The following is a 15,144-nucleotide window of genomic DNA, read 5'->3' on the forward strand; positions in this document are numbered from 1 at the left end:
GTTAGATGATGATGCTACAGCACCACCTATTGGCCAAATGGCACCAAATTTATTCATGACTAGAAGGACATCATGTCTTCACATGTCCATCAAATGTTAATGCAATAGCACGAAGTATTCAGGAGATACGTCAGTTTTACTAATATATATGTAAACCTCACCTACAGCATTTAGGTAACCTTGAGGGCCAGCTATAGCAAAACTGTATACGCACGCACACACGCACGCACGCACGCACGCACGCACACACACACGCACACATACATTATATGACTTATATATATTATGTGACCATAGTTAGAAAACATGTTTAGCTGAATACACTGTGTCCTCATATATCTTGATTTTGATGTTCATCTTTTTCTGTGTCTCACTTGTTGCAAATTTACTAGTGAGTTTATCACTGGCTTCGGGCTAGGATTTTGCAGTGGAGAATATTACCAATAACCGATACCTCCTGTCCAACTTCACCCCTGGCTACCTGGCAGCTAATTCTTGCCTAGCAGAAGGCATCACTCTCTTAGCAGCCATGATTATTGGCTAACTCAGAATGCGTATCTGTGCCTACAGTTATTGTTGTTTGATGCACACACCTCAGCCTCCATTGTTGTGGGTATGGGGTATATCAACCACCCCAAGGTGTGAGGTCAACTGATATGTTACAAACATAATGATGATTAATGGGTTTGTTAGCTTTGTTGAAAAATATTTCTAATAATGTGTTACCATATGTCTCTCTTCTCTTCTTCATTACATTTTTAACATTACATACATTTACATTTCGCTTTTATCCATAACGACTTGCAATGCAGGTGGATTCAACGCTGAGGATACTCCCCAAAAAGTGAATAAACCTTGCAAGTACATACAATCAAATAATAATCAAATAAGCCAAACATCTTCATGTGCTCTATTTTTTTTTTTTTTTAAAAGCCTTTTTTTTGTTTTTGTTTTTGTTTTGTTTTTTGTTGATTTTTTTTTTTTTTACATATGTGTTTTATTGAGGTTTGGTTGTGTGCAGATGATATTGGCAAAAAAATATAGATGGAAAAAAATAATTTATATCATCTGAAACTGAATTCACCTCATATTGCAATATCCAGTTTAATTTGAAATGTCCATGTCTCTTAAATTGAAAATTGTTTATTTATTTGCTTAATTATTCATTGTGATGAGTCACTTAGGCATTGAGGAGAGTTTGTACACTGATGTGTCCCAGCTAAGAATCACCTAACATGATGTTGTTACATCTTTAAATGTCAGAAATTATATTTTCAGAGGTGATATAAAACACAAAAAGGGTGAACTTTAAAACATCTCATATGATATCATTAGTGAAAAATAGAGTATGTCACTGCCGGTCATTTTTTGTCATCCCAAGGGTCAGAAGGCAAGTTTACAATAACATGGATATAGTAGTGTGGGGAGGAGGCAGCACACACAAGATTTTTTTTAGCAATTGGAAACTATCTCTGGTTTTGAATTATCAGCATACTGAAATATTTCTATAATATTACTGGTAACTTGATCCTATGGTTCATGTGTGTTTGTAATATTCCTGGTATAAGGAAAGTGCTGATGAAGAAATTAGCAACACAGCAGATACAGTACTTTTCAGGGTTTTATTAATTTGTTTTACCAAAAACATAATAGTTATAAAATTATGCTTGTCCCTTCTGCATATATAGTAAGCAAGTCAGTGGGACCACCCATCACTCTGGAGTTTCTGAGGTTTAGGTAAATAAAATCTGTAACTTCAGACATTTAACTTCGGCATAATATTTCATATTAATAAAAGAGAAAAGCAACACCTTCAGATTTATCTGTGTAAAACAATAACACATCTGCTTTCTCTGTCTCTGTTTTAAAATTGCTGAGGTGTATTAAATGCCTTGAGCTGTTCTGATCAAACTCAAACCAAACCCGGTTCATTCCCCAGCAGGTGGATATCCTTTCCTACAATGGCATCCTGGGAATTGTCCTGTCCAGTCCTGTTTCACCTGCTGGGGTAGCACTGACAGCTGCTACATTTGGTAAAGTGTAGCCCCATCGCAGATGATTCCAAATTACATTTTCAGTGAGTATTACATTATAGTTTCATCACCCTAAGAGAATAATGGTGTAATGATAGTGCAGTTTCCTGATCCATTAACATCAAAATAAAAAAAGACCATATCCAACACCATGCTATAAATTATCCCTGTGTCTCCTTACCTCAGGATCCTTCCCTTGCTTTAGGGGGTGTGAGCCAGTGACTCGGAGGCCTCATGTATGTTGGCTTTTATTTGACAGCCTATGGCTTGGTCCTGTATGCTGAGACATATGCTGTTTGGAATAAGCTTGGTGCTTTGTACCTTGTGTCTGCTGAGCCATACTGTCCTTGTCACCTCACCAGGGGAGAATTTGCCAAGGGAGAGTCTGATGCGCTATGGGGGTCCCGCTAAGCAGTGTTTGGGCATCTGCACCCTGATACAGGTGATTCCATGCGTAACCCATAGCAGGCTGAATTTTATTCATTAAGGAATGACATTCCATGTTTCACAGACCCCTCCATATGAAGATTAGGTCAGTTATACAAATAGACATTCAGTGTCTTAATCAAGGTCCTGCAGGTTGTGGACTGCATTCTGTTTCCTAATATAATATCTGCTTTGGTTGACATTGCCTTGGTATTCTAAACAAATTTCCCTCTCCCTCTTCATTTCCTGACCCATGATTCCTTTTGAATGTACGTTGGGCTCTGCGTTAGACTTTTCACTGGTTCTGGGCTACATTGGCCTGCTGACCTGTTGTTAGCCTTCTCCTGGCCCCTAGCAAGGGAACTCACTGGCAACTTCAGTGAAGCCAAATTGAGTACTGATCTTCTGTACTGTCTGGGTGGCCATTAGCTCACCTCAAAAGGAAACTGTCACTGAAGGGATATTTGCTATTTTAGCATTAGGGTTATGGCCTTCTGTTCTGTAGGTTGCCCCAAAATGTTTTATTATTCTTCTGAGTACTGAGATAAACACTAAGAAACATCTGATGGCCAGATAGTTGGAAATACCAACTCCACATGATAAATAGATAAAGAAACAAACTATTTCAAATATAAATAAAGACGAAATTGTCCTTTGTCAACTCGTTGGTATCTATCATGACACATGCAACAACAACAACAACAACAACAACAACAACAACAACAACAACAACAACAACAACAACAACAAAATAATAAAGCAATAAAAAAAATCATGAAAATTATAATATTCAATGTTATTTTTGTTCAAATATTGTCATTTTTCTTCTGTACATAAATTGATATAAGCTATTAAACTTTGCTGCTGATGGCCAAATATTTGCATATGCATTTCTGTATAAATGGAAATAATCGTGTCATCATAATATCCACTTATATGTTGGTGCGGTGACACTCTGACAGCCCATTATAAACATTCACTTATCAGACAGTGGATGTGTGAATGTTTGTGTTGCACACTGTGATAATTGTTCTCCCACATATTATGTGGTGTGAGAAACTCTATTGCATTCTATCAACGGATTTCTCATCCATCCTCCCATTTTAGAACATCCCAAACAACATTAAAAGTCTTATAAGATTAGCATCACAAATGAAAACTATATCAAAAACAGCCATCATCACTACCTCTTCTTCAATTTCAGGGGAATTTTAAGACCTTCAGATAATTTCTGCCCTATGTAATCTGACAGCCACATGGGCTCCAGTCAATGGTGCTATTGTGGCAGAGACCAATAGTTTGGGCTGCAGTTGCTATGGTGCCAATCTTATCTGTGATGGCCTATGGCTCTCACTACATAATAGGCTAAAGAAAGCTGGAGAAAACCTACCTTAAAAGAGTGAGTTTCAAGAAAGAGAAATGTCAAAAAGCCATGATTATGTTAAAAAAGACACCATCATCATAAAAAGAGAGTTTAGGCCATGATGTAAATCAGTAGCCACTTACAGTAGCCTTTTTGTTATGGGGCCTGTTGCGCCTTTATTATGCCCTGTCGTGTGTGTGAAAGGTACAGAGATGGAGTGGGGGGACAGATCTACCGAAGCATATCACAGAGCTGCAACCGCGCCAAACCGACATCTGTGTCAATGGGAAAGCCAGTAGGGCAGAACGACGCACAGCAGTGATACACAAGTCGACCCACAGGAGAGTCAGAAAGTGACAAAACAGTTTTCAGAGTTCTATCTCAGACAGGCTGCGCCCTCTACTGGACTTGATGGTTAATACTCTCCTCCAATAACAGCATGCATTTATCCACTGGTTTTTGCATAAATGTAATGTCAGTCAGTATTTAGTCTAAAATGCAGTACACGCCACTGTCAGCTATCCTTTTCATTTCAGCAAACTGCAATTTACTCACTGTTTTCTTTCTCCATGGATGGAATCTCTGTTTCAGGAACATACATGTGTCTATTTTCCCTCACTCTACATGTTAAACTCTATGACAGTGCAGAACATATCCCCCTCAACATCTCAGACTGATATTTTTGACCGCAGTTCCGGCCTAAATAATAGTCTGATTCGGGTTGTTGCAGTGGCAGCTGGTTGTGTGATGAAGCTAGCCACAGTAGACTCCTGTCATGTGTGGCTAGGGCTCACTGCGCTCCCAAAAAGGATCAAGATGATCTCTAGTAGCCCCAAATACTATGTAAGGGCTTTTTTGGAACGATCTCATTGGTCATCAGTGCTTTAAACAACTGCAGGAGGAGACTGAAGCCCATCTCTGTCCTTCTCCTTACTAAGTGTGCTATTATGATGCATAAAGTTTGTAATTGATGAATGGGGCTAGATGCCGAAGACTCTTTTGCTTCCAGATTGCCACCTTTCTGTGTGAAATGACAACTAGGCCAGCCATCTGCTGCCTTGCTTGGTTCTGTGCAAATGAACAAATCGCTAGTGTGCAGGGTGGTGGATGAGTGCTTAGAGCAGTCGTCCCATGTAATGAGACTGAAGGCTCGTGTACTAACTAAAACAAATAGAAGAGAACATATTTCTCCTATTTTAGCCTCTCTGCACTGGCTACCTGTAAAATCTAGAATAGAATTTAAAATCCTTCTCCTTGCGTACAAAGCTCTTATTGGTCTGGCTCCGTCGTATCTAAAAGAGCTCATAGTACCGCATCACCCAACTAGATCTCTGCGCTCTGAGAATGCAGGGCTACTCGTCGTTCCTAGAGTCTCCAAAAGTAGAAGTGGAGGCAGAGCCTTCAGCTACCAAGCTCCTCTCCTGTATTCGGGAGGCAGACACTGTCCCCTTATTTAAGAGTAAACTTAAAACTTTCCTTTTTGATAAAGCTTACAGCTAGGGCTTACGATAAGACTTTATTCTGCTTAATTATGCTGCTATAGGCTGAGTCTGCCAGGGGATAATACTTTTCCTGATACTCTGAGCTTCTCTCCTCTCTGTCTGTACCATTCATGTCTCATCAATCGATGTTACTAATTCAGCTTCTTCCCCGGAGCTGTTTGTGCTTTGTCGTCTCGCAGGTCTCTGCTGATCGTGGTGGTGCCTGCTGCCGTGGTCCTACATGACGCTTCCTGCTGCTATTATCACTGTTACTCATATATACTATCACTAGTTTAATAAACTATAAAATTTGTAGCTCTATCGTAGCTGCTATTGCCACTACTCATCATTGATCATGTTTTCCACCATAATTATTATCATTTTCATATTCTGTCACCTTAGCTGTGCTTGTTTCTACTATTCTGTTGTATTAATTGCTTAACATATACGTTATATTCATATTACTATAAATATTATTATAGTTACTGTTAGGCTTTGCTTGCATCTCTGAAAGTGTGTCTGTCTGTATGTCTCTGTCCATCTGTGTGTCTTTTCTCTCTTTCTCTCTCCTTTTCTTCCTCCCCAACCGGTCAAGACAGATGGCCGTCCTCCACAGAGCTGGGTCTGTCTGAGGTTCCTGCCTGTTAGAGGGAAGGTTTTCGTTGCCACCGTACTCTACAGAGGAATTGTTGGGTCTATGTAAATCATAAATAAGTCATTGAGTGTGGTCTTTACCCACTCTGTAAAGTGTCTGTAAGCTTTTGTTATGATTCGACATTATAAATAAAATTGAATTGAAATTGAATTGAAGGTCCTTAAGGCAGCGGCTGCGGTTTCAACTCTGACTTGGAGGCCCTTTGCTGCATGTCTCCCCCTCTCTCTCTCATCCCATTTCCTGTATAATAAGGAAAAAAAAAACAGCGTACAAAAGATGGAGTAACAGCAAAAAATACTTTATGTCACAAAAAATGCAATAACCATAGTTTCTATCAATGGCTGGTTTGGAGTTAATGTATAGGGTTTTACACAAATATCCAGTTATTTGTTTTTTTATCTTATATTGGTATGGGTGTAGAATACTATACCCTTTTGCTAATCGGTTTCCCCTTTATTTTTTATATCTAATCATGTCATATAATAATCATTTTTCAGTGATTATGACCAATGCATGAATTCAATCTTATTTATAATCACATTATACATTGCATTATACCTCTGCCAGTTATGTTGCCTTGAAAACTGAAACTGAACTTGAAAAATTGTGCTTGTCAGTCTTATACGGACTCATGCTGCTTTTCCGTGAGAGGAAAAAACAGAATGTCAAGTGGATTGTCAATAGGGCCAACTGAAAGACCCTTATGAAATATTTGTACATCAAATCAAATTATAAAATTAGGTTGCACTTCCTTTGACCCCAAGATATTATATCACAACTTCCTATTGATGACTCTGTATTACTTTTCTAACCTCTGGTTTTGATGAGGTAAACCCCCATGTGTCCAAACATCTGGTCAGTATTTGCCAAATTAGAAAAACTCACTGATGACAAGATTGAGTAAATAGCTGCATGCAAGTAGATGTAATAACATTATTACATCTTTCATTTTCCCTCCTGTATTTACCTTTAGGCTGTCAGCAAACCTATCGTCACATCTCAAGTTATGCTATATCAGAGTTTTCAAGAACGGATTTATATATATTCTGGCCTTATTCTCTGTACTTACTCATTCTTTAATATACTTTTCACAGCCATGTACATCTCATTTTATGTCTCTGTCCCTGCAATTTGACGGCCCATTCATTTTATTTAAAGAAATTACCACACAGTATTATGATGGGAAATCACTGCTGTCATTTACATCTATGATGCAGGAGAGAAGAAGGACTACAGTTAAAAATGCAAAGGATAAGAAGAGTGAAGGTTAGATGTAAATCGAGTAATACAGTGTCAATAAAACACTGCTATCCATCTGCTTCTACCGACACCTTATCCTCTTGTCTGTCCCTGAAGGACGTAAGAGACCTGACATCTCTCCATTTTCCAATTTATTCCTCTGCCTTGGGGGGAACAACAGATCAATCAGTGGTGGATAATCAATGTTGGCCTGAGAGCAGCTGTGGAGAGCTGGAAAAATGTCTAATGTTTTAGTTTGTTATTGTAGGGAACAGCCAGGCGTGATGTTTATATGTAAAGGCCTCTGGAGTATGAGGATTTAATTAACCAATGACAGCTGGGATTTCTACAGAGCATACCTCAGAGACCCTGGGCCTCATCATTCTATCTCAGGTCAAATCAGCATGGACGTTGCTGCCAAATCCCATACAGATCTCACAATGACCTGTCCCTGATATTTCTACTGAGAAGGTCAAAGGAGTGTCATGTAGCTGGAAAAATGAAACCCTTCAAGTGGAGAAGGGTATGGTTATTTATGTTTTTTTGGAACTGTTAACTGTACTTAATTTTCTTAAAGTCTTGAGCTGGGGGATGAAGCAGACTGAAGTTTGTTTTTATTTATACACCACTGACCAAATTAATTAATACAGTTAAAGTAGATTTTTCACTAAACCAAAGGTAAGAATTCACATTATAAGAGTTAAAATGGTGTGCAGGGAAATTGAAAAAAGACATTGGGAAAAAGTTATTGGTTAAGATAAAGTGAGTTGAACATTGCCCAATGGGCCATGGTAAACGACATGCAGCATTAACAGCACACTACTACCATCTAGCTGTAAAATGTAACCAGTGATAGTCAGGGACTGGAGGCTTATAAACTTGATCTCTGTAACCATTTTTTCTCCCACACAAAATCTCACATTTTGAAGTGAAGTTATTTCAGTCATCTGGAAAAAAAATTAATTTAAAAGAATTGTATAAGATGTGCATGGAATAACGATGATATCTTAAAATTTGTCACAGGCAGCTTTTGAAATCAGGTGTTTCCGTGTGTTCTTTTCTGGCTTTAGTAGGATTATGTAGCACTTTGGTGCAAAGATGCAGCCCAACAGTCCATAACTGGAGGCCAAGATAGCAAAAACCTCTGTGGCTGTGGAGTACTTCCCTGGAGAGGTGATATAGGCGGGAATAAATGCTATCCACACTGCACAAAAAATAAGCATGCTGAATGTGATGAGTCTGGCTTCGTTGAAGTTGTCTGGCAGTTTCCTTGCCAGGAAAGCCAAGAAAAGGCAGAGGCAGGCCAGAAGGCCGATGTAGCCAAGGACAAGAACAAATGCTACGGGTGAACCTTCGTCACACAAGAGAATGACAATAACACTCTCACGTGGCATCAGTTGGCGTGGAGTGGGGGGAGCAACAACCAGCCACACCGTACAGATTATTACCTGCATAAAAATAAAAATGTCTTATTCAAACATTTGAACCAAAACTTCCCTAACTATTCAAAGAGCATAAAGTGTCAGAAGTCCTTACCTGGACCAGTGTACAAACAGCAATGATTGCTTTTTGCTGCACAGGCCCGAACCATTTCATTACATTAATGCCTGGAATTGTAGCCTTAAAGGCCATTAGCACCACAACAGTTTTTCCCAGAATACAAGAGATGCAGAGGACAAAGGTGATGCCAAATGCTGTGTGTCGGAGCATGCAGGACCACTCAGAGGGCTGACCAATGAAGGTCAGAGAACACAGGAAACACAGGGTCAAGGAGAAGAGCAGCAGGAAGCTTAGCTCTGAGTTGTTGGCCCTGACAATGGGGGTGGTTCTGTGATAGGAGAATATGAAGGCCACAACACAGGTGCAGAAAGAGCCAATGAGGGAAATAGCCATCAGGGTAATGCCCATGGTGTCGGTGAATGAGAGGAACTCCACCTGTTTGGGGATACAGGCTGTCCTCTCAGCATTGGACCAGAACTGTGGCAGGCAGCGCACACACTCTACGGCATCTGAAGAAAAGACAAAGAGGCTTTAGCAGCTAGTGGCTTTACCATTACATCTGGGGTTTCGATTCTCAGACATCATGTAGACAAGTAGCCTTTCCTCACCATTCTGATTGCTAATCTCCCCAGCTGTGCAAACCACACAATCATGGCAGCAGATAGGGAAGTTAGGTCTGATTGCCTTCCGGGTACCTGGGTGACAAATGCTGCTGCATACTGACATGGGAATCTAAGCAAATAGGCCGGTCACAACACAGACACATAATATAAATAATATTCCACAAAATTCACAAAACAAAATGTATTCCATTGAGATGCCTACTGTGGTTTGGTTTCCATTCCATACAATGATATCTTCCCGAATCTGGAGTTTTTGCTTTCCAGCTGTGGTCGTCTCATCAAATTTGCCAATGGTGACGAATTCCATTTCTCCATTTGGTCTCAGTTGCCAGTTCACAAGGTCATACATGGCTGCAGGGTCACCATTCTCATCAAACTTTATTTCATCACCAAAGGCGTTTAAATATTCCAAATGTTTTATGTAATGAAGCAGCTAAGGGAATAAAGTACATATAGCTGTGTGGTATTAGCAATGTCTTAAAATAATGTTTGAGTATCACTATAGCTCTTGTCTATCTGTACTGAACTAGTGAACATATGGGATGATACCTGCCATGGTTGTATATTGTCTGCATCTGGACAAGCCTGCAGAGGAAATGGCCCTTTTCCTTCCACACAGCTTCTCATAGCCTCAAGTGCATAGACAAGAGTATACACAGCCTTATAGACATTGTAGGAAATCCTTAGCTGTGACACATCTGAATAGATATTCTTCACACCCCCTAGCTCTTCTGTCCCAGAGCATAGAGGTTTACCCTCAATGTTATGTTCCTGACCTTCAGCCTGCACACCAAGTCTGCATTGAAATACCTCTTCCCAGAAGGGTATTAGGAATGGATCTGTAAGGGCATCTGGGCTGGAAGGATGCAAGCGAAGCAGAAAGTCTTGCAATCCAGGGATGTGTGCTCGCCGAATGGCATATCCCATAGAACCCTGGAGGATTGGGTGATACTTTTTTGGGGTGGAGAGGACGGCAGCTGTGCTCCAAGCCTCACTGGCCAGCCACTGTATCCCAGTGAGCCCCTTGCTAAATTAAAGATATATGTAGATGGTATTTTTACAATGATAGACAGAAATTCAGATTCAGTTTATTTGTGTTAGTCGTATCAAATATATATTAAAGGGTTGTGGAATATTCTGAACATATGTGCCATGCCTGAGAGCTTCATCAAACAATGCGGCTGCATCTTGTTCCACAGCAAACACTAGAATCACCCGAGCTCTGGAGGAGTGAATCTTAGAGATGATAGATGAGATGACGTCCTTTGCTCGATTTCTGGGGATGATCTCATGAAGTGCAACACAAGCACCCAACTTTCTAACCTAAGAGAGGAACAAGGGCATACGTGACAAGTTAGTTAATTTTAAATTCACAACTTTTTCAATAAGTTAAACATTAAAAATATGCAACTTATTTAACCAAAATGGCAATTTAGTCTTATTATATTCTTTATTCATGGGTGAGCGACCCACCTCATCTGCAAATATGTTTGCCCCACCACGACCATAGGCATCATCCCCTGCTACCAAACCCACCCAAGTCCAGCCAAAATGCTTGACAAGTTGTACTAATGCATCTACCTAGAGACAGAAAAGGAGGAAAAAAAGAGACATAAAGAGAGTGAGTGATTTATTTGTTCCAGCAATATAAAAAAGTGGACATGATTTTGTTTTGTTTGTTTCACATTTTCAATAATTAGAGTGTCTGCTACCTCTAACCTGGAAAAAGTCACTAGGCATGGTCCTTAAAAAGCCAGGAAATTCCTTTTTATCACTGAGACAGGCACAGCTGGAGAAATAACTAACCTAAACAGAAAACACGTGGCAATTTAATTTTACAATGTCCACTGTCGTACATTAAAACATTGCTTAATCACTCGACTCACTAGACTTAACTTACAGTACCCAAAGGCCTCTATGAAATGTAAACTGTTGACATTGCCCCTCCCCAGTGGCAGTAACAACAAAAAAAACAACATTGCAAACAAATTTATTAAGTATCTGTGACCAACTTACCTGTGGCAAATGGAAGACTCCCAGGAAACGAGCCACAACGAGAGACTGAGTAGATCCTCCGTCTCCTATCACTGCTGGTACCGTCCCACGACAGGTGTCTTCACTGTGTGTCTCTCCTTTAACACCTGAACCCTTCTCACTCCTTATTAACTCCATGGCAGCCTTCAGAGCTTGATGGGGTGTACTGCATGAATCGTATATCTTATAACCCAGTGTGATGTTGGGAAGGAGTTTGCCATCTCTGTTGATCTCCTCAATGGCAAAGATCATAGTTTGCATCCAACGGAATGTCCGAAAGTTAAATCTGAAAGAAATTTTGGAGGTATCCAATTTTTTTAGTGTGAAGACCGGTAAAAAAACTTTCACTCTGCATAGATAATAAAATGAATTATTATCTATGCTAAAAAAAAAGTCAAAAAATTAATATGAGGATTAAAGATAAAAAATAACTCACCTGGTGCACTGTGCAGGAGGAGGCACTGAGGTGAAGGACAGACTGGGCTCCACCACCATGTCATGAAGGGAGAAGAGCCCCCCCAAGATGATGTCCCCTTTCTTCTCCAGCACAGGCAGGGACAGAGATCCTGGGATTAGTTTGCATTGTTGGCTCTGGTCTTGGTGGGAGTTGTAGGGGAAGATCACACACCATAGGAAGCTTAAAAACACAATCTCGGTCCTTTTCCATGGAAAACTGGGCTCAACTAATCTCCTCCAAATATGATTCATCATTTCTTTACAACGTGCCCCCAATAGCCAATGAATGCCCTTATCAGTAAAGTGACAGATGTTTGGATAACCCAAACAGAAATGCATGAATCAAACAAGCTGACACAGCACCAAACAATTTTGCCAGTGGCCAGTAAAAAGCAAGAGCTAGTTCACAAAAAGTAGTACATTATGACCTCATTCAGACGAACACAGTATGAATAAAAGTGAAATATTTCTAGTAAAGTCAGATAGGAAATTCATCTTTAACTCAAACCATTCAGTAAAAACATCATCAACTTAAGCCACTGGGTAACGTTTGTCATTCACTTCAGGGCTACATTTTCATTGCATTAACACGACACAGACGAGCTATCTAGTCTTGTCAAGTGAGAAGATGCTCCCCTGTAGCATATATATGCTACCTGTCTCGTACAACAACAAATTGGTCAAATTGACCTAATTTCCCTATGGCCTCTGATCTTTGGAAAAAGAGTCCCTGGTTTCAGTAAGTAACAACAATAACAAGGAACTGGAATGAGCACTTGACCATAATGGAGGAAGACGTGAGCTATGTCATGTCACAATATCATGCCTGACTAGGCCTAACTCATCCTTCAGTGATGTTAAGAGGCAGGCAGTAGACCCATGTCACAAGGGGCTGTTAATCCAGGTTACATACCTTTCTCAAACCCACACAGACACACACGCACACACACACACACACGCACACACACACACACACACACACACACACACACACACACACACACACACACACACACACACACACACACACACACAAACACACACACACACACACACACACACACACACACACACACACACACACACACACACGTGATACACAGTGACCTGAGTTAGAAAGAAACTCCAAAGTAGTATCAGACCCAATTGTTCAGTGTGATTTACAGAAAGGGATACATTAGATGAGATTTTATTGTATTGAATTTGTATTTAATGTAGGGATATTAGTGCAGTGTAACTTTCTAAGTAGTTACATTATACTTTCAAAATATTTTTTCAAATATTCTGTTGTTTATTCAACTATTTCTTATTGCATAAAATATCCTTTTGCGGTGTTAAAAAGGTTTAATATTGTAAAATCAACGAGTCTTTAGGCTGTTGTGTATGTCATTAGCAAGATAAACCCTGCAGGCTACAAAACAGAGCACCACAGAGTGTGTAGCAAATAAAATTGTACATGTTGCATGTTGTCCTGCCACGGGTCATATACTGTAGGTGTCCTTATTCATTTAATATGTCCCAGTGTGATGCTCAGAGGAGAAAGCACAGAGGTGCCCTAAGAAAGAATGTTCAGTATTATGACACAAATGTTTCCTTTTCTTGTAAGGAAGCCTTAAACAAGAATCCCTTGGCTCAAGGGATGCTATGCTCTGTAGAGAAATGGATCTGCCTTATTGTTTCTGAAAACAAGCTGATTCAGTTGGCTGATTTGAATTGAACTAGAATAGAAGGACAAGAGCACGAAGGATGAAGAGAAAGATACATTTGGGTTGGATACAGACAAACAGAGAGGACCACAGAAAGAATCAGGAGGTTTTTTTTCAATTCAATATGTTTTGTGTGTATTAATATATTTAATAGGGTTGGGGTCTTTGGGTGCCTCACCATTCAATTAGATTCTGATTCTTGGTGTCACAATTCGATCCAGAATCGTTTTTTTTAGTACATGCTTCGGGATCTACTCCAGTCCTAATTATGGCAAGAAAACATTAGAGTATACTTCATTTTTCGAAAAATATCAACTGATTGCTATATTTTAAACACACAAAGGCAAATCTATGACCAAATGTAATTAAGTCATGCTTAACTTCCACATTTTTTTGTATACATCTCAATTTTCAGTGACTTCAAACATAAAAGTGCTATTACTAACAGATACAATTATACATGCAGGCTTGTAGCTGCCTTATTTCTCAGAATCTTGGCCATTTCCAAAAAAGAATTGTACAAAAGTAAAACTGCAAAACTGATATTTTGTATATATATAATAATATAATATTTTAGTGTAAAGTATATTTTGAAAGACCTTTAATCCTGAAATTCCAAAGTGAAAGGTTCCATGAATATTATGCAATTAATCTTATTTTCATATTTATTTGGTATTTGGGCCTGTTTGTGTCCATAGACTGTATAAAAACTACACTTTATTCTTAAAACTGAAAACCGGACGTCAACACAACTGTATTTTCAATGCAATTTGAAGACTTGTATGTCATGTGGTTTTCTCCTGTAAAGTTAATACTTCGTCAGAGGTAAGAGTTTTATACTGTAGAGTAAGATGGAATGACAGTAAAGTGTTTATCCTTCATGTCAGCTTTGCTGTGCCGTTTCAATGTCTTTACCATACATGTCAGGTACGGGTGCACTACAAATATAGGGCCCACTGCTTTCACTACCGAGATGAGACCACTTGACCTCAGTGGGCGTTCGTAGTGTTTGTACTTGACTTTAATTCTGCAAACCTTGCGTAGTGAATGAGTCATGTCCAGCTCTCCTTCAATGGAGGTTGTCAAATCCAATGTGCGCCCAAACACTTGCCTTCAATGACAGGCGGCCTTGCAGTGACTGACTAGCCACATAACCATAGACTGTATTATGACTGTGTATAATAATAACTTAATTTATACAGTCTATGCACATAACTAGCCGGTACTTTCCTGCAACAGTGTCTACGGAAGATGTGAAGTGCGCACCGTGAGACAGAAAAAAAAAAGATTTTTGGAAATTATGAATCGATTATGAATCTTAGAAGATAGGAGTCGTGACTTTCACATGAATGGATTTTTTGCCCACTCCCAATATTAAAATTCCCCCACTTCATTTTCTTATGTTTATGTCCTCTAAAATGTCTGACCTTGTACTGTATACTGACTTGTTTATGTGCAAGGTTTGTCACTCGAAAGGTTTTTTCACATTCCTTTACTTTGTGGAAGGAGGTGTCTGTGTACTTCCCTGAAATCTGAGATTTATCTTGATATGTATCTTGGGGAAAGTTTAGTTGGTGCATTGCAAATCCACAAACCAATCACTATTCAACAGGCAAACTTTGACACAA

The 15,144-nt window shown here is 39.5% G+C and overlaps 1 protein-coding gene across 1 annotated transcript; it reads right to left on the reverse strand.

Moving 5' to 3' along the window:
- Window positions 1-8,204: 8,204 nt before the first annotated feature.
- On the reverse strand, window positions 8,205-11,906 carry LOC310946812 (extracellular calcium-sensing receptor-like; the record flags this gene model as incomplete). Its single annotated transcript, XM_083913369.1, has 10 exons — window positions 11,791-11,906; window positions 11,337-11,640; window positions 11,040-11,126; window positions 10,794-10,901; window positions 10,477-10,643; window positions 9,870-10,347; window positions 9,523-9,753; window positions 9,306-9,429; window positions 8,734-9,206; window positions 8,205-8,645 (listed from the first exon to the last, which is right to left on the reverse strand). Exons 1-10 carry the CDS (start codon window positions 11,847-11,849, stop codon window positions 8,205-8,207), a joined length of 2,472 nt encoding a protein of 823 aa, XP_083769495.1. The 5' UTR covers window positions 11,850-11,906.
- Window positions 11,907-15,144: the final 3,238 nt, after the last annotated feature.

The sequence above is a fragment of the Echiichthys vipera genome, assembly GCF_963691815.1.
Source record: "Echiichthys vipera genome assembly, chromosome: 5".
Taxonomy (NCBI): domain Eukaryota; kingdom Metazoa; phylum Chordata; class Actinopteri; order Perciformes; family Trachinidae; genus Echiichthys; species Echiichthys vipera.